Here is a 19,022-nt window from a genome sequence, read left to right as displayed (position 1 = left end):
TTAGAAAGTTAATTTTTAATATAAAATTTTATATTGAGTTTCTTATCTTCTTCTTTTCTTCTGTAAATCATAGTCATTAATTTTCTTTCAAAAGGCGCTTACCTGACACTCTGTAGGCTGTTTCAGGTAGGGCTTTCTGAGTTATATGATAAAAGCAGTGTATTACATGCTTTGTCACTGCTCAAAGCAAGAATGAACGGTAAGCATTTGAAAGAGAATCTGGGATGAAGTTAAAACCATAATTCTACTGATTGAAAATGTTTCCTGAAATACTGGAAAGAAAAGGTGCCAATAGAAATTTAAAATGTTTTCTTTTATGTTTTGCTGTTATTTGGGATTTTCAGCACCTGGACCTACAATTAATTTTAAGAAATTGCAAGTGATCTGTAAAAATGTCTAATATGGAAATATGCTACATATTTGTTGCATACCATGCGGTGAAAAATGTCATCCTGAACTGTGTTGAAATCATATGGTCAGTTCCAGTCAAGTGTATACATTTAGCAGGCTACCTACTGCTATATTTGGGATGTAGACTACCACAGCTGAAACATTATTTTTGTTTTCTGAGAAGTTGGAGTGTTTTAAATTATCTGGTTTTCAAAAATTTAGTTTTGAAATCAAGTAGCAGAGTTTTTTTCTTCAGTTAATATGGAAATGCAATTTAAAATGGAAATACCTTTGATCAGGAAATTGCTTTGTGTCTTTCTACTTGTATATATAAATAAAATGTTCTCAAGCATTCAATGGCGTGATTCTTTGGTTACTACACAGAAAGATTGATTGAGACATTGGAAACTTAGTATAATATATACTGTTTAAAATTCTCAATTTTTTTTCTTTAAAAGTATTATTTTGTTCATTCAAATATTTATGTGATGGCACTAACTTTAAAACTCTGTTTTTTCCGAAGTGACACTGAACCAGTTTGGTTTGTGGTAAAATAAGTTATAAAAACTAATTTTTTGGACATAGTGGATATTTATTTTTAATGAATATTCTGGTCACACCATGATGTGTGGTAACATTAAAATCAATATCAAAATACAAACTCCTAAAAGAAAATATTAGTATATTTCTTTTAATTTGTTTTTTTCATAGTTTTAAATTACAAGCACATTAAAGACAGGTATAGAATTGTTTTTCTATAAAATATTCTTATATTTTGAGTACTTTTTTCCCCAACAAGTTTTTGATTTGTTTTCACCTAGGTCTTATAATAAATCAGGTGTTGTTTGGACAGTAGTAAGAGAATCCAACTTTGCATACTATCTTCTAAATTTTGAGTCCTTTGAGAATTTCTTTGTAAAGATATACGGTAAAATTTCTTTTGCTAAACCAGCAAAGGATAAGGAATCAAATAAATGCACTATGGGAATGTTTTTCTGTAAACTTTGTGTAGCTTTCTCACCTATTCTTTTTCTTCTAGAGGGTCTGCTGATATAAAATTTACACTGTAACTCACTAGTGTTAGAGACTGGCCAGGTGGCGCTAGTAGTAAAGAACCCACCTGCAATGCAGGAGGTATAAGAGATGTGGGTTTGATACCTGGGTCAGGAAGATTCCCTGGAGAAGGAGAGGCAACCACTGCCGTATTCTTGCCTGGAGAATCCCATGGACAGAGGAGCCTGGTGGGCTACATACAGTCCATGGGGTCACAAAGAGTCGAACACGACTGAGCAACTTGGCATGTTCATAAGGTCCTTTACTGTTTTTAGAACTTTTTTTTTAATGCATTGCTTCATTGGATTCTCATAGCAAATCATTTGACATAGGTATAGCTGATATTTCTGTTTCACTCAACCATAGTGTGCAGAGTAGCTCTGAACGCATACCTGATTTCAGACAGTGTTCATTCTAGTGCAGTGCTCTGTGTTCTCATCTTTAGTTCTCATTCATGGAAGGAGCACACCAGTTATTTTTGATATTGAATCTTTCCAGTTAAAAAATGGAAGCGTGAAATAACTGAAGAATTCTTTGATCACACAACTGCAGTGACCCCCATGATTAACATGACCTGTGATCAAGAACTGTTTTATCTGATTTCACTTTTGAAGAGTACAACGTTAATCTCTTCTATTTTTCTTTTTATTGGAGAGAGAAAACATTTGGGCGTGGAATTTTTAACCTTAGCATCTTTTGGCATTTCTCTTAACAACTTAAAGTTTTTCCTACAATACAAAACCTAGAAATAAATGCCCTGTTCTTAGTAAGACTGAATTTAGCACTTTCCTTTGCTTGTCTGTTGTATGTAATCTTGTTTTTTCTTTCTACTTTGTTGATGGAGCTCTATAAATCATTTGCGTTGGTGGTGTTTTTTTTCCTTCTACTTAAATGTTAGTCTCAAGGCTCAACTTAGCCATAATGCTTAAGTCACCCAGATTGCTCCTTGACCTTAAACCCCTCTTTTCTATTAGTATGCACTTTGCCACACCTTTGTTTAATGGTTTTCCTTTTGCTTGGAGTGTCCATTTCTCTTTCTTTGCCTTTTCCCCCAGCAGATTCCTCTTTCAGGGTTCAAATCATCTATCATTTCCCCTGAAGCCTTCCACTAGTCTTTCTGTTCAGGCAAAATTTTGTTGTTCTCCCATTGTATTTTGTTTATTCTCTACTATCTGTCCTGTTACATTGTCTTATAGTTAATTTTATCTGCCTGTCAGTTCCTTATGGGAAGGACTAAAGAGGTGGTTGTGAGTAAAACTTGGGGTGGATAGTACTGGTGTATCTGGTTTTCTTTGTTAGTTTGTTTTTACAAACTAGAGATATAAAATTTTATTTCACAACCTTGTCATTATTCACTTTCTAATAAGACATGCTTTGGGGACATTGTTTAAAATATTGGATGTCTTCCAGGCAAGAGCAAAAATGTGGTCACTCCAGGCCAGTGAGGTTTTCAGCTAGCATCTTCTATCAACTTAGCATGTTTCCTGGCACATCAATAGGGTATTCAATAGGAAATTGGTCAGTGGAAATGTGTTAGGTACAATTGCATGATGTTTTCAGTTCCTTTCAGTCATGGGGGAGAGAGAGGCTTTTATTTTGTTTGTTTCCCTTTAATGGCTTGTTGTCGTTACCATATATTTTCAGTACTGAAAAGCCATCAAGTTGATTTGCTTAAGCCTGTGTTTGTTAATACAACCCATGAATTAACATATAGTTGATGTTGTGAAATTGTTTTTGGTTGCTTGGACTAAGAATAAGTGTTTTTAGTTCAAAGTAAACGAGTAGAAATTATTTAGTCACAAACTAAAAAAAATAAACACAGGAATATAAATATTTGCATCTCAGAAGAATGGTAGCTGATACAGATTCAGAAAGTTGTAAAGGGAGGGAAATTAAACTAGAGCCTGACAGTGTGTGCTTTACCTTGGTCAAGTCAAGTAGCCTTTTTTTCCTTTACTGGTAATATGGTAAGCTCTTGTGATTAATTGTTATACAAACTTTAGAAACTTTGAAAAATAATAAAATCATGCTTTGACCTTTGTGAAATTGACCTTACTTTGAGTGATACATTCTTCCTAATAAAGACTAGTCATTTGCTCTGTGGGAACATAGTCGTTTCTCATTATCTGCAGGGAATTGTTTCCAGGACGCTCATGGATACCAAAATCTGTAGATGCTCAAGTCTCTTATATGAAAAGGCATCGTATTGCCTGTAACCTACTCACATCCTCCCAAATCATCTCTGGGTTACTTACAGCACCTACCACAATATAAAAGCTATGTAAATAGAGGCCAGAGGATGGCAAATTCAAGTTCTGTACTTTGGAACTTTGGAAATTTTTTTCCCCCAAGTATTTTTGTTCTGCAGTTGGTTGAATCCCTGGATGCAGAACCCAAAGATAGTGCTGGGTGACTGTACATTTCTTTTAATATTTGCAGAATTGAAACATAAGCATTTTTTTCATATTATTTTTGTAATACGTTGCATCACAGAAAAGAAACATAATTCAGCATTTAAACCCTGAAGTACTAAGGTAGAATGGCATGAGATATTCCACATTTATCATAGGTTTTCTTATATTTTAAATTTTATTCCATCAAAAGATATTTGTTATTGAAGATCAATATAAAATTGAACATTTTCCCATTTTATGTGAGGTCATATAACCAGTTAGATTATTAAATTTGATAATCTAACACATTGATTATCTACCTTGTAAATGTAATCTGATTTTCATAGTTGTGTGCCTGTGAAAGTAGCTTTGAAAATGTGATACATGTTTTTATTCATTAGTGTAATTTTAATTAAGTTTTTAATGCTTCACATGTTTTGTGTTTTTCCTTTGGAGGATTGGATAGCTTTAGTCAAAGCAGCTGCTGCAGCTGCAGCCAAGAATAAAACAGGGAACAAACCTCGAACCAGCGCTAACAGCAATAAAGATAAAGAGAAAGATGAGAGAAAGTGGTTTAAAGTACCTTCAAAAAAGGAAGAAACTTCAACTTCTATAACCACACCAGAAGTTGAGAAGAAGGAAGATCTGCCTACATCTAGTGAAACTTTTGGTACAAAATATGTTTTTATGTTCACTCCCCATGGCAGTGGTAAACTCACATAGTGAATTGTCAGATCTTTTGGCTACCTGTAGTTTGAACATACAGTTGAATTATTGGGCTTTTTTCCCTACATTATAATGACGGTTAACTTTTTTAACAGCTCTGAAGGTTAATGGTCTAATATGGGTACTTGACAATGGATACCCTCAGTATTCTGGAATAGAAATGAGTTCTGATTTTGATTTGTAACTTCTTGGTAGTGGATATTGAGATTCTTTTTGTGTGGGAGTTTTTGTTTGTTTTGTTTTCTTTAACTTTTAAAAATGCCTTTGCATGTATTTCAATATATAATACAGAAAAAGCAGTAAGTCATTCTTGAAGCACAACTGCCTTTAGTAGTTTTTTTTTTTTGTAATACACTTGTCTGGAGAAATTTGTGTCTTTTAAAGTACTGTGTCTAAGCACTAGATTAAAAAAACTTAAGTGCAAAGCTTATCTTAGTGTTTTGCTACTTAAAGTAATTCATGTGTTTTAACTTTGGATTTTAGATAAACTCTCATATATGTATTCTATTAAAAGTAGGACTTCATGTAGAGAACGTTCCAAAGATGGTCTTTCCACAGCCAGAGAGCACATTAACACACAAGAGGAAAAATAATCAAGGCAACTCATTTCAGGCAAAGAGAGCGCGGCTTAACAAGATTACTGGTAAACTACAATGATTCTTTTTGTTGGGGGGGGAATGAAGGGTTTGATTTTACAGTAGTTTGTTTTTAATAAAGGAAAATATATCTTTTGGTTTAGTGTAGCTGATTAATAAGAAAAACGGTTGCTTTGTTTCTTTAAGGTCACCACCTTTTGACACCATGGGTGACACCCTGTGACATGGAAACAGTATCCCCTGTCTTTTGCCTACCTCACAGGGGTGTTGTGAGGATGCATGGGGTCATATGTTGCAAAATTCCGTAGTTTTAAAATCACTTTGGTGGCAGGAGTAGTTCTCTAAAAATTGAATCATCTGCTTTTGTCAACTTGTGGAGACAATAAGGTTCTAAATATTATATAAACATTCTTGACTTGTCTCATTAGGGATCGTTGGAAAGATGAGTACTGACTTAAATTCAGCTCCTGAATCTGTTAATTCTCAATATAAAAATACTTCTCTAACTTTTTAAAATTTCTATTCCTGACCTTCAGGTTGGTCTGTAGAATTTGGGCTTATTTCTCTTTGCCGTGTTGTAGTTTAGGAAGTAGAATACTAGAATGATGAAAAACACAGGAAATTCCAGCCTGGTTGTGTTCACAGAAGAAGGGACCAGTCATATTTAAGCTCCACACTTCCAAGGCCTAATGATTCTAATCTTTAAAAGAGATTGTTAATATATTTAATTTTTTGAGTGTGTATTATAAAGTGTTAGTGGCTCAGTCATGTCTGATTCTTTGTGATCCCATGGACTGTAGTTCGCCAGGCTCGTCTGTCCATGAAATCCTCCAGGCAAGAATACTGGAGTAGGTAGCCATTCCCTTCTCCAGGAGATCTTCCCAATCCAGGGATCAAACTGGGGTCTCCCACCTTGTAGGCAGATTCTTTACTGCCAGAGGCACCAGGGAAGCACATATATTATAAAGGGAGTGCTAAAGTATTTAATTAATAATCAGTCACATGCTCTTAATTTTAAGGATAATGATTTTGGTGCCTTTGGCCTAATAAGGCTATATAAATCTTTGTTGACATTCTTTTAAATGATTTGAAAAAGTTGGTTTCATCATCAGATCCAAGAATAAATGTAAATTAAACATTTTGACCATTATCTAAAGAGTGTAAGCCCACTCATCTAAGTAATTATAATTAGTTTCAACAGGTGAGAGTATTTAATCTTTCCATTTGTTAATATCATTTTTGTGCCTTTCTATGATAAAGGATATTTTTGGCCCTAGGACAGGAAATATTTAAAATCAGTCTACCCATTTCCATTCCACCTTTTCCTTCCATTCCATTCCGTCGCTCAGTCGTGTCCGACTCTTTGCGACCCCGTGGACTGTAGCCTACCAGGCTTCTCCGTCCATGGGATTCTCCAGGCAAGAATACTGGAGTGGGTTACCGTTTCCTTCTCCAACCTTTTCCTTAGAAACTATTAAATGTTGTAGAAAGCCAGTAAATGTTATTCTAGTGATTATTATGCTGGCAGCTTGAGACCTCAGTTTTGTCTTAGAGAGTTGACTCACTGGAAAAGACTTTGATGCTGGGAGGGATTGGGGGCAGGAGGAGAAGGTGACGACAGAGAATCAGATGGCTGGATGGCATCACCGACTCGATGGACATGAGTTTGGGTGAACTCCGGGAGTTGGTGATGGACAGGGAGGCCTGGCGTGCTGTGATTTTTGGGGTTGCAAAGAGTCGGACACGACTGAGCGACTGAACTGAACTGAACTGAATGGGACCCAGAGTTCTCTTCTGTGGGATAGTACTTCTCACTGCTGTGATACTCAGATTGAAACGCCTTATTGGGAGAGCCAAGATAAGGAAGATGGAAGTGACTCTGGTGGTGCATCTGCCAGCTTACCAGCATCATGTTTTTCCCTAAAATCTGGCTACTTTTAGTTCCAGTCAGTATACACTTAACATTTGTCTTACTAAGAAATTCACGCTCACTATTTAAAGAAGTAAAGTAAGAAAACAGCTTAATTCACAGTGATGCAGTATCTCCGATGGCCTTGAAAAGATAGTATTGGGGGGACTTTTTCTTCACTTCCTCCCAGGAATCTTAAATCAACAAGTAATAGTTCTGGCAGCAGTAGAAAGGCATAAGTTTTACAAGTGTGAAGCTGTTCTGATATTTTCCCTTTATTTACTCAAGTTATGTGTTAATTTTTTAATAGTTTTTCATCTCTGAGTCTGTTTCTGATTTCATGTTACAACTGTATCATGCAAAAGATACTAGATGTTTTAAGATTGTTTCTGATGATTGAGACTCAGGCTTGCCTCTGTACAGTAAATTTTGTTTGTAGACCGTAAAAGAGAGATGAGAACTAATAGGAAGTGGCAGTTTTGTCATGGGATTATGGTATATTTTAAATTTATCAAGCTCACTTAATGTATGTCTTTTTGTCCCTTTACTGCTGAAAGAAATAGCCTGGTAACATGGCGGCATCTCAGCCTGTTCTGAGTATTTCCCTACCATACTTTTTAATTTATTTTTTAAGTAGTTCTTAAAGGAAATAAGTGAACCAGCTGCTGGGTAAATTTAGTTCATGTATTTATTCACTCTCTTTCTGTTTTTTAACCATATATACACCCTACAGAGATTCCAAATCCGATTTTTATATAGGGAATGGTCTAGGATGGCTTCAGAATTTTTAAATAAGTAGACATGGAAATTATTGTTGCAAAGTGTATGTGTGTGTATGTATATATATATGCACATATATTCTTCCAGAATCTTAGTTTTCATTATGTCATAAACTTATTGATGATTATATACTTTCTGCATGCTGATTTAGAAAAAAACAATTTTACAAAGATGTTCAGGAGTTTATACTTTGGGAGAGAGTTGCAGGCAAACTACAAGCAAATTTGAGTAGATTTTAAAATACATATTGGTAGAGAGTAAAAGAAGAAACATTAGCAGTTGGTGCATGGCATGTGTGTAATAGTTCTAGGAGTTTCTAGACCTTAAGCCAGTTTAGATACATTTGTACAGTTTAAGGAATGTAAAAAATAATTTTAAAATCCAGAGGTTTGAATTGGCCATTAATGTTATTGATAATAATATTCAGGATGTTTGGTTCTTAATCTCAACAAGAATATTGTATTCTGGAATCCCTGACGGAAAAGCAGAGCATGAATTTAACTGCTTTGTTCTTTCTTTCCTCCCTGTTACCATTCTAAGATGCTGTGGTCTCTGTTCTGTTTGTTCCTATTGGCAGTGAGAGATCAACTGTATATTTTATAGCTGGTATAGAATATTGAGAAAGTATCACTTTGTAGATGGGACTCATAAAAATCTGTATTCTACTTCTACCTGATAATAAATAATTTCTTGAAACTGCATAATGTATTCTGTTAAGATATTTACTCTATAGATATTTTGATGACAACTTGTTAGTAATATATTGATAATTAATACATATTTTTTCTAATAACTAAAAATCAATTCTGTTTTTTATTTCCCTCCAATTCTTGTCATTTTGGAAGGTTATTGAATTTCTCCCCAGAATGTTATTTGGTCATGATGACAGATTTTAAACTGCTTCTTAAGGCAGCAGTAGTTGGTGTCCTCCTCAAGGGCGTTTAAAAGTTTCTTGTCCCTTGTTTATATTTGATAACTCTTGTATAAGATGGTTTGCATGTAAAGTATGAAAGCCTTTTTATTGACAGTATTTGAAGCTTTTGAATTAGCTGGCTACCAAGTATTACATCTTCTAACCTAATTTTAAGTAGTTTTTATTAAATGCCCCATTGCTTTTATAAGAACATTACAAAGCTTTATTTTCCTTTCAGAAACCATTAAGTGAGAATTGCTTTTATTTGAGTCTGTAATATCCAAATGTAAATTCACTTAGTAAGGCTAAATTTTTTTTTTCTTTTAAACTTCTAGTACTTTAGTTTTAGTTTGTGATCTGTTTTATCTATTATGTGATTTGAAAGTATTTCCACCACCTTTATGAAGGGAAACAAAAAAAGTATAGTCAGTAGATTGAATAGCAAATATTTGTTCTCTTTGAATACCCATAGAAGTAGGGCCTCTACTCAATTCCCTACAAAAGAAGAAGCTAATTTTCCTAATTATTTTTTGTTTTACTTTCAGTAGTAGTTAATGTAAAAAATATTAGCTAGGGAATACAGTTAAGCTAGTGAATGCAGTTTTGTTATATAAATTCTGTGCTTAAATCTTTTTTAGTCATCTGAAAATGTGTTCAGAAGTTACTTTAATACAGCTAGAATTGAATTTATGATACATAAACTTTTTATGAAACTACTTATACATTGAGTCTTTTTTCCTTCATTTGAATATACACTTAAAACTGTATGGGACTTGAATAATATGGATTATGTCAAACTGCACCAATAGCAGTTTTAATACCAGTCATTTCTGTATCAAAATCATTATTTTTATACTCAGCGTTTCCTATTTTGAATTACAATTCTGAGTGATAGATATTTAGCTTCATTATCTAACAATAGAAGGGTGCTTTTTGCCTGATTAAACACTTGATTCTAGTATTACCTTGAGAATGCAATTTTAATATTTGAATTTCTTCCTACATTACTTAACATCTTAGAGATTGTTACCTGAAAGAGTCAAGGGGCATTGGCACAGGGATAACTCAAAGTTATGTGGCATTTTGGGGCCCTTTTTTTCTCCTGTTAAAAATAGTATAGATAGCTTTAATACTACAAGTAATGTAATTGCTGAAGTAAATTTACTATTAAGTTGTTGACTGTTTAACATACTTCCTTTGAAGCCAGAGTTTTGTGTCCCTGACTTTTGAAGTGATGCAGAAATGGTTTTGGTTGACCTTTTACGTGTGTGGTAGCCATAAGAAATAAACGTGTACAAGGCTTATTTAATAAATTTGCCTCCATTGAGGGCACCTATCTGGTGCTTACCAAAGACTCTTGACTGAGTAAAATGCCTTTAATTTCTAAATTAAAACCAAGTTTTAATGTCTCTTAACTTTAACTATACTCTGGATAAAATATTCTGTCTTCTAAAATTGAAAATTAAAGGTATACATGGGAAAAAACCGGAACTCCCAGTTTATTTCATCAATTTTATAATGAGGCTGTCATATGAAGTCCAGTGTAGGAAGGATCTATACTCTTTTTCCGTTAACATAAAAGGAATCCATCCATGTTCTCACCACTTTTGTAAGTGATCGGCTACAACTGGGTATAGAAACACACTTGTGAAGCTTAGGTTAAAGAATCCAAGTGAAATAAAAAAATTGGGAGTATTGTTTTAGCTAATAATATAACAACAACAATCATTTTATATTCTAGATGTTTGAAAGGATTTCTTATATCTTAATATTAATTCCATATCTTAGTTGTATGGACAAAGCCTAAGGTATTAATGATCTAAGCAGTCTTAGGTTTTTGGATATTAATCCATAGAAATTTAAATTTGTACAGAATAAATGTGTATGTGTGTGATTTTTTTTTAAAAGGATATTTTAAGGTAAATTTTTTTATTTTGAAGACTATTATGTTAGCTACTCTCAAGTTCTAATTTACCCTTTGAGTCATTATTAAGGATGTTTGTATATTTGGCAAGTAACCGTCTGAGAGTATACTTCCTATAAAAAAAAGTATAGGTGATTCAGGTGCTAAAATTTTGAAGAATTAGTGTGAAAGCCAATATCTTTTCTAATAAGCAATTTCTGTATGATTTTTCTCAAGGTTTGTTGGCATCCAAAGCTGTTGGGGTGGATGGTGTTGAAAAAAAGGAAGACTACAATGAAACGGCTCCAATGCTGGAGCAGGTATGAAATGGTAGCATTTGATTGTTTTCAAGGTTCCCCGCTGGAATTATCACGGAACTATAGTATCCACATAATTAAAATCACCCTTTTGATCAGATATGGGGATAGGAAAATAATGGGTGATACATTTTTAACTCTGCCTTCTCCAAGGTATGCAGATAAACTACAGACTTAATTAGTGTTTATTTTCAGTAGGCTGGCGTTAAAGCCTTTGTCTCCCAATGGTGGAAAGCCAGGAGACAGGCCTCCCAGGGTGCATACAGGCTTCCAGCTGGATCACCTTTGACTAGCTTACGAAAAGACCCTTACACAAATACTTTTCATTTGTGAGTTAAAACAGGGTTTTTTGAAATCTTAAAAAGCTTCTTTTGTAAGAAGTTTATTTTGTAACAATTGGTGTTGTTAGACTATGTGTTTTATGAATTGATCAATGAGCCATACATTTTTGCTAGGATGTATATTTTAATAACTACAAAAAAATTTAAAAAGCTATTAAGGGTCTGTCTTTAAACCACCTAATAGAGGAATTTGAAAATGAAGGTTGCAGTTGCTAGATTTTGCCTTGGCTACCTTCAGATTCCCACAATACCTGTATATAATGGACTGTGCATGCTTTTCCATTCTCTAAGGGCTTACCTTTTGGGCACTGTAAGACTATAAGAACACAGTAATAGCCATAACTGGATTTCCTTGGTTCTCCTGTTTTAAAATCTGAGCCTTAATGTAGTTTTACTATATCCTTTTTGTATTATTTTAATTTTCTTTATTAGTAGCCTAATAAAGAAGACTTTAAAATGAATACCTTTTTGCTCTTCTCTATATGCGTTTTAAAAAACAGTCCAAATTTAATTGATATTGTATTGAGTTTTTCAGGGTTATTTTAGGCCTGATTTGATAATAGTGCATTGTTTTGGTGCCTCCATTAATGTTGTATTAAATCAATGATCTTTTAAATTAATATGTCAGTGAATCATGCCTTCTGATTTTCTGTGGTCATCAAACGGTTAAGTCTTTGCCGTTGTTGTCAGTATATTAACCAAATTTTAAATGACTTTTTTTACTGTGTATTATTATATTCAACGTCCCAGATATAACAATATTTTGTATTTTTACCACTGTCTATGGTATTCTCAGAATGCAATAAGTCAGGGACTTGGGTAATAAAATGTTTCTGGAAAATTCATTACAATGTCAATCTTTGATTATGCACAATCCTACTGAGATGAATGTGATTGTGAAATTATTTATTATGTGTGGAATTTAGTGTAGAGGGCAGTGCCCTTTTCAGAGACAAATATAGAAAACAATATTTTGAAACTGAGCTTAAAAAGGAGAAAAATTGAGTAACTCGGCTGTTTTTATTCACATAATTAAGAAAATTTTGAGGGTCCTTGCCAGTTTTGTAACAAAGAGACCAGTGATTAATAATTAAAATTTTGTAAATTATTTTAGATTTTTAAGGAACATAATACCGTTGCCCCCTTATTTGTCATTCAGGTTGATTTCAATGTGAACTCTTTTGTAACCAAACTCTTAATTCTTATACTGTTTGCCCTGCTTCAGAGTTAAAAAGCCGAGTTATAAAATTCTTAATTACATCTCAGTTGGTATGACTTGAAGAAGAGGTATTGTCGCTAACCTATGTTGCCCTAATGAGTAAAATAATTTCACTCACGATGTAGATTTATAACAGGCCTAAGGCCAAAACTTACTGTGCTAAGGAATTTATTTATTTACTTTAAGTTCAAACTCTGTGGTCTTGAACCCCAGTTCTCAGATTATTAATTATTGATTACTTAATTGTATTAGGGAATTGTTATGTTATATTTTACTTTTGGATAAAACCTGCATTAGATGCATAATTCAGTAAGTTTTAAAGAATGTTAATTTGTCCTTGTTTAGAAGTTAAGCACCTTATCAAGATATTAATTTAAGTATTAAAATCTTGTTTTATAACTTTGTAACTTGAGAGTAATGGATGCTGTAGTGATGTCTCACATATGTGAAGATGAACAATAAAATTGTTTATTTACAAGTAATGGCTCTAATTACTTTTCTGGCAACACTTTTTATAATAAGCTTAGGAATCCTTTCTATATATGGAGTTTTTTTTTTTTTCAAGCAACGAATCTGCACTTATACACGTGTGTAATGAGTAAATTCAAGAATAGAAATGATGACAGTTGAGTAAAGGAGACGCTCGACACCCACCCTTTAATGTGGTATGTCCAACATGCCATCTGTAGCACAGTCAAAGGTGCCCTGCTTAATGATATTCATTGTTTTTCTACCAAAAATGAACACCTTGGATTTTCAGGGAATAGAAAGCTATTTGGTTCCCAGACAGTGACCTTTCATATTCCAGAGAACTGCAGCCTGCAAACCTTTTGGTCATCCCTCACAAAAGATAGGGAACTAAAAAAGGTTTCTTGAGGACCAGTATGTTGTTCATAGACCTAGCAGTTTGATTCTTTATAGAGGCCTATCTTAGTATAGGGTTTTTTTTTTAAGTGTATCTTATATTTTGCTCTCAGATACATAGGTCAAAAAGAGATACAGTATAGGCATTCCAACAGCATAGAGTGCAGGTCCATCCGATGTGGCTGTTCTCTGTAGTCTTTGGACACATTCACGTATAATTTTACAAATGTAGGACATTTTACTGCCAAATGAATTAAGGTATTCTTTATGAAAGAACTGACAAAGTTCTAATTTTTTTTTAAAAGTATCAGTTGGCAGGAAGAAGGTAAAAACTCTCATCTAAGAATGCGACGTATTTTGTTTTTAAATCCAATGTTTTAAACTTACACTTGGTTTTACTCCTTGTTTTTTTTTTTTTTTCTGTTGTTGCTTGTTTTGTATTGTTTTTTAGTCTTTTAACTCTGTATTGCTGGTGGCTTCGATTTCATGATGCATTATGCTTATGAAACTCTAGCTTTCAGCACTAAAATGAGTTAAAGATAATGTTTCGTTAATTTGGTCATTGTTTTCCTGTTGAGATCTTTCTTTAAAGGGAAATTGTCTACATAAACCTCTGCATTGGACTCAAAGACATTATTTTCTTTTTTAATCTGAAAATCAGAAGCTTACATGTATTCCTTTAATGCTCTAAAACAGAAATTTGTTTATTTACCTAATTATTATTGTCATTGGTAATTATGATTTCCAAAGAGGTATGTTTTAACACCAAACATATTTGTCCAGTAAGGTAACATTTTATATTCTGAGAATATTATAAATAATACATTTAAAAAAAAACCCAGTTTAGACAGGTTGACAGCATCCCTTTAAAGACAGCCTATTCAACTTTTAGTTAATAATTTGTGGGGTTCTTTTTGGTTTTTCATTTGTAATAGAAATGTTATATGTTGCTTAACAATGTTTTTGGATACTAAAGTTGCTTAACAATCAAAAATAGAAAACAAGAACAAAAATGAAGAAACCAAAATAAAAATATCAATTTTTTATTATTTATTCAGGCGATTTCACCTAAACCTCAAAGTCAGAAAAAAAATGAAGCTGACATTAGCAGTTCTGCCAACACTCAGAAACCTGCACTGTTATCCTCAACTTTGTCTTCAGGGAAGGCTCGCAGCAAGAAATGCAAACATGAATCTGGAGATTCTTCTGGGTGTATAAAACCCCCTAAATCACCACTTTCCCCAGAGTTAATACAAGTCGAGGATTTGACGCTTGTATCTCAGCTTTCTTCTTCAATGATAAATAAAACTAGTGAGCACAGATTTTTAAAAAATAGTTACTTATCCTATAAGATACATTAAAAACAGTTTGGTTGTAGTTATATTGTATTTTTATGAAGTTGCATTTTAAAAATTCAAACTTAAGTGGATATGACAGGGAAGGCTTGAAACTCTCAGGGGCAAAATCCATATACATTTCTGACTGATGTATTGTACAGAGGGACAGTGACTATACTGCTGGTTAAGAAACCTCAGCATTTAGTAACCATAATTCCACTGTAGTTTGACTCTCTTCAACTAATGATCCAAGCACAGTTAGAAGCCTGATTCATTACAAAAAAATAAAACACCATTATGGGATACAGAAAGACCCATGGTGGATATGTGGATATTTTCCTGAACTCCTAAGACTGTTCTTATGGATCGATTTAGTCATTGTCCCCGGTTGTCTGTAACCCACCTCCAATACATTTTATTCAGTTCTAGGATTTAGAGCGCAGACTTCAGATTAATTTTACTAATGAAAGAGGAAAACTGCTTCCTTGATCTTATTTTTAAAGATTTTACTGTTTCAATACTGCTAATTTTTGCAGCATTTACTTAGTCTTTTTAACATAACCTTTCAACATGGGTTTGGATATATTTAAGACAAGATTTGTGTTGACCCTATGTTTCTCATATTTTAGTGTTCTAAGTTAAGAGATAATGAAAAATAATTACCTAAATTCACTGGGTAAAAGATAATTTTGCTGTTTATAACAGCAACTGAATTAGTAACCTGATTATTAAGTGAATATGACAGTTTTCCTTATGAACTCCTCCATATCATATCTAATACAGCAATTAAAAATGGTGGCGTTGAGAAGACTTCTGTCAGTCAAATATATTAAATTTCTCTTCCATTCAGTTGCTGTATTTTTTTGCTCAACCCTTTTTCGTTTTTCGATTAGGTTTTGGTACTTTTTTGTTTTGATTTGGTTCTGTTTAATAGATGACTTGAAAGGATGAGAACAGAAAAACTCAGTTGTTTCGTCCTAAGCTTCACTTCTTTATGGCATTTATCGTTAAATAATGTCATTAATAGTCACTAAAATGTCAGATGACATTGATAGGTATTTTATTTTGAATTGTTTTATATTTTAGTATTATAACCACAATGAATTTTATCCTTTTTTTTCTTTCAGTTATCACCATGTCTTTTTCATTTTGATTTTTGTAAAAGTACTTTTAAATACCCAAAACATCAACTTTTTTAGACCTCGCTTATTTTCTCCTTCTAAATTAACATAAATATATTGGCTTATGTAGTCCTGCCTGTTCTAAAGGATCCAAAATATTTATGTGCTATGTAGAAAGAAAATGAAAGGCTAAAAAGAGTCTCTAAGCTTGTGTTATATATAGCTCGAAGATGCTTAAGTGACTCACTGAGCTAGTTTTTCCAAACAAAACAAAAAACATGTGAGGGCAAGAACTGTTATATTTTTAAAAACTCTCATTTTTGCCCGTAGTGAGTACTTACAGTTATTTGTGTTCAATTTATTTATTTTTTTTTTAATGAATCAGGCCTGAACATATGTTTACAAAAATCCATTTGGGGGAATGAGGGTGGGATAAAATTATTTACATTAGTTTTACTTTAGCAAGTAAAACACTGACTCTACAATGCATGTCAGAATTTTGTTACCTATGCCCCTGTCTTTTTTTTCCCTTAGAGATTCTAGATTTGTAATATAACAAAAGGAATATATATATATATATTTTTTTTTTTTTTTTTAAGAAATCTTTGGATATACAGAGATAATTTTCCTAAAGGAAGAATGGCAACTAACAACGATCTGCAATTAGAGAATAAACTGTAGTCTTTTCCATGGGAAACTACCTGAAATGAATGTTCCATGTTATTTTCTTTTGGTTCTAGTAGGCTTTAGATTTTAAAAGTTTTGATTAACCCTTGTGAATGAGGGCAGCGTTTGCCTTTGATTCCTTTTGGAACATGTGCTGTTCCTTGTGGATACCTTAACAACATCAGAGGGCAGAATTTGAATCATTTTTCCCGTTTTTTCTCCTTAAATATGATAAGATGATCCCGGCATGTATCTGCTTCGTGAACATTGAAGATCTTTTTCTAGGTCCTCCACAGCCTGTGAACCCCCCTAGACCTTTCAAGCATAGTGAGCGGAGAAGAAGATCGCAGCGTTTAGCCACCTTGCCCATGCCTGATGATTCTGTAGAAAAGGTTTCTCCTCCCTCTCCAGCCACTGATGGGAAAGTATTCTCCATCAGTTCTCAAAATCAGCAAGAGTCTTCAGGACCAGAGGGTAATGTATATTGATTTCCTATAGAACCAAACGTAAAAGAAGACAAAGAAAACACTTAAGAGATAAAGATTATTAAAATATTAAGAGATTTCTGCTTTTTTCCTTCTTAAGATCTCTGGACTTTGTAGATAAGCACTTCATTTGATTCTACAAATGTTCCTTCAGTGCCTTCTTTGTTGATTGCCAGGCACCGTTTAACTTATGTAGCATTTTAATCCACATTGATATTAACTGAGACAGTGTACCTCTGTTAACATATTGCGTTCTTTATTCTGTGTAGTACCTGACGTTGCACATTTGTCATTGGGACCTTGTCTCCCTCTTGACTTAAGTCGTGGTTCGGAAGTCATAACACCGCTAGCCCCAGATCCCTCTTATCATAAAGAATGCCTCAGAGCAGAAAAGGAAGATACACAGATGCTTACAAATCTTTCTTCCAAAGTAGTGACTGATGCAAGAGGAGCTCCAGCAGCCTCAGGTAAAAGAGATTCATTTTTACAAAATTAGCTAGGCTTGCATTTATATGGTAAAACCAGTTTGATGTGTAAGTTACATTTTTTAATATGTTGTTCTCTTCATAAATAACTTATGTAACAGCTGTGGAAGATGGGGTTTAAAGTCATTTTGTGTGACCATTTTCTACCATTTTTCCTGGACATAATTGCTGTTTTGTCACTTTACTTGCTTCTCCCTAATTTTTCTTATATCCCGTTTCTACTAAGTAGGAATTACTAGAGTTAAATATAATCACAGAAGTTCTTCGTTTTGAAGCCAGAAAATACTTAACAGGATCAGTACTTTATAGGTTTAAGAATTTTAATAGAATTTAAGAAACACTTGGCACAAGTTAACTGAATGTCAAGTCAAGTCGCTAAGTCGTGTCCACCTCTTTATGACTCCATGGACTGCAGCACTCCAGTCTTCACCATCTCCTGGAGTTTGTTGAAACTCCTGTCGATTGAGTCGGTGATACCATCCAACTGTCTCATCCTCTGTCGCCTCCTTCTCCTCCTGCTTTCAGTCTTTCCCAGCACTGGGGTCTTTTCCAGTGTTTGTAATAGAACTTAATGTTTAAGAAACACTTAGCTTAAGTTAACGGTATACCTTTATCTTAAATATAGTCCCATATTTTGGAGCAGAATCTCCCAGATTTAACCATAATTGATTATAGTGTTATTTTGGGAGTTTTATGTGTAAAACCAACCATACTCTATAAGACATTTTTTGATTATTTTATGATACTTGTTGTAATTATTTGAAACCTTTCTGAGGTATTTTATCAAGTTGGTATTTTAATGTAACAGAATATTAATGTATATTTCTGTTATATGTTTACATCCTTTTATTTGGAATTTTATAGGATTTTAACCTCAAGCATAGAGTACGTGCAATTCAAAAATAAAGGCAAATACTAATACCTTTCCAGTAAGTTACTAATTTAGAATTAGATGGAGGAAGGAGATCTGAACTGAGTCAGTTCTGAAATGGGGAAAAACATAAAACTGTTTTTGATTTGCAGCCAAAGAGCGTTGGGGATAATTGATTTTAATAGCATCTTCTCTGAAGTCGTTTTATCAAATCCTTGGGTGAAGTATGAAATAGAGCTTACTCTTTTCTGGTGGCTGTTGGTGGATATTAAAATGAAGTAACTGGAGAAGGAAATGGCAACCCACTCCAGTGTTGTTGCCTGGAGAATCCCAGGGACGGCAGAGCCTGGTCGGCTGCTGTCTATGGGGTCGCACAGAGTCGGACACGACTGAGGCGACTTAGCAGCAGCAGCAGCACCAACTTAAGAAACATGCTTTTTACATTACTGTCTTTACCTTCTTGTTCCTTCTTTCAAAGTAAAAATGTAACTAGTAGTAGGAATACAGTGTTCTACAAGTCCATTAATCAAAAAAGATTGAAGTTATTTTATATGCAATAGTGTTTCCATATCTTGATTTTTAAAAAAAATCAATGCCAAAATTTGAAGATATGTAGGCTTTGAAGGATTTCTTGTCATTTCCCAAATCTTATC

At 33.6% G+C, this 19,022-nt stretch overlaps 1 protein-coding gene across 11 annotated transcripts in view; it reads left to right on the top strand.

The window, feature by feature from the left end:
• Nucleotides 1–19,022, top strand: part of PHF20L1 (PHD finger protein 20 like 1) — a 77,373-nt gene that overhangs the window by 24,969 nt on the left and 33,382 nt on the right. For 6 of the 11 annotated variants that reach the window (XM_055431607.2, XM_055431612.2, XM_055431614.2 and 3 more), the window contains 6 exons: nt 4,293–4,506; nt 5,077–5,205; nt 10,901–10,983; nt 14,463–14,715; nt 16,814–17,002; nt 17,283–17,480. In XM_055431607.2, the coding sequence (XP_055287582.2) occupies nt 4,293–4,506; nt 5,077–5,205; nt 10,901–10,983; nt 14,463–14,715; nt 16,814–17,002; nt 17,283–17,480 (1,066 nt within the window). Of the gene's footprint in view, nt 1–4,292; nt 4,507–5,076; nt 5,206–10,900; nt 10,990–14,462; nt 14,716–16,813; nt 17,003–17,282; nt 17,481–19,022 lie in introns of those variants that run through there. The other 5 variants (XM_055431613.2, XM_088844850.1, XM_055431610.2 and 2 more) reach the window with 2 other exon arrangements.

This window comes from Moschus berezovskii, chromosome 16, assembly GCF_049115385.1.
Source record: "Moschus berezovskii isolate FMDL1 chromosome 16, NW_MosBer_1.0, whole genome shotgun sequence".
Taxonomy (NCBI): Eukaryota; Metazoa; Chordata; class Mammalia; order Artiodactyla; family Moschidae; genus Moschus; species Moschus berezovskii.
Note: the sequence above shows the minus strand (reverse complement) of the source record. Positions and strands in the feature narration are given on the sequence as shown.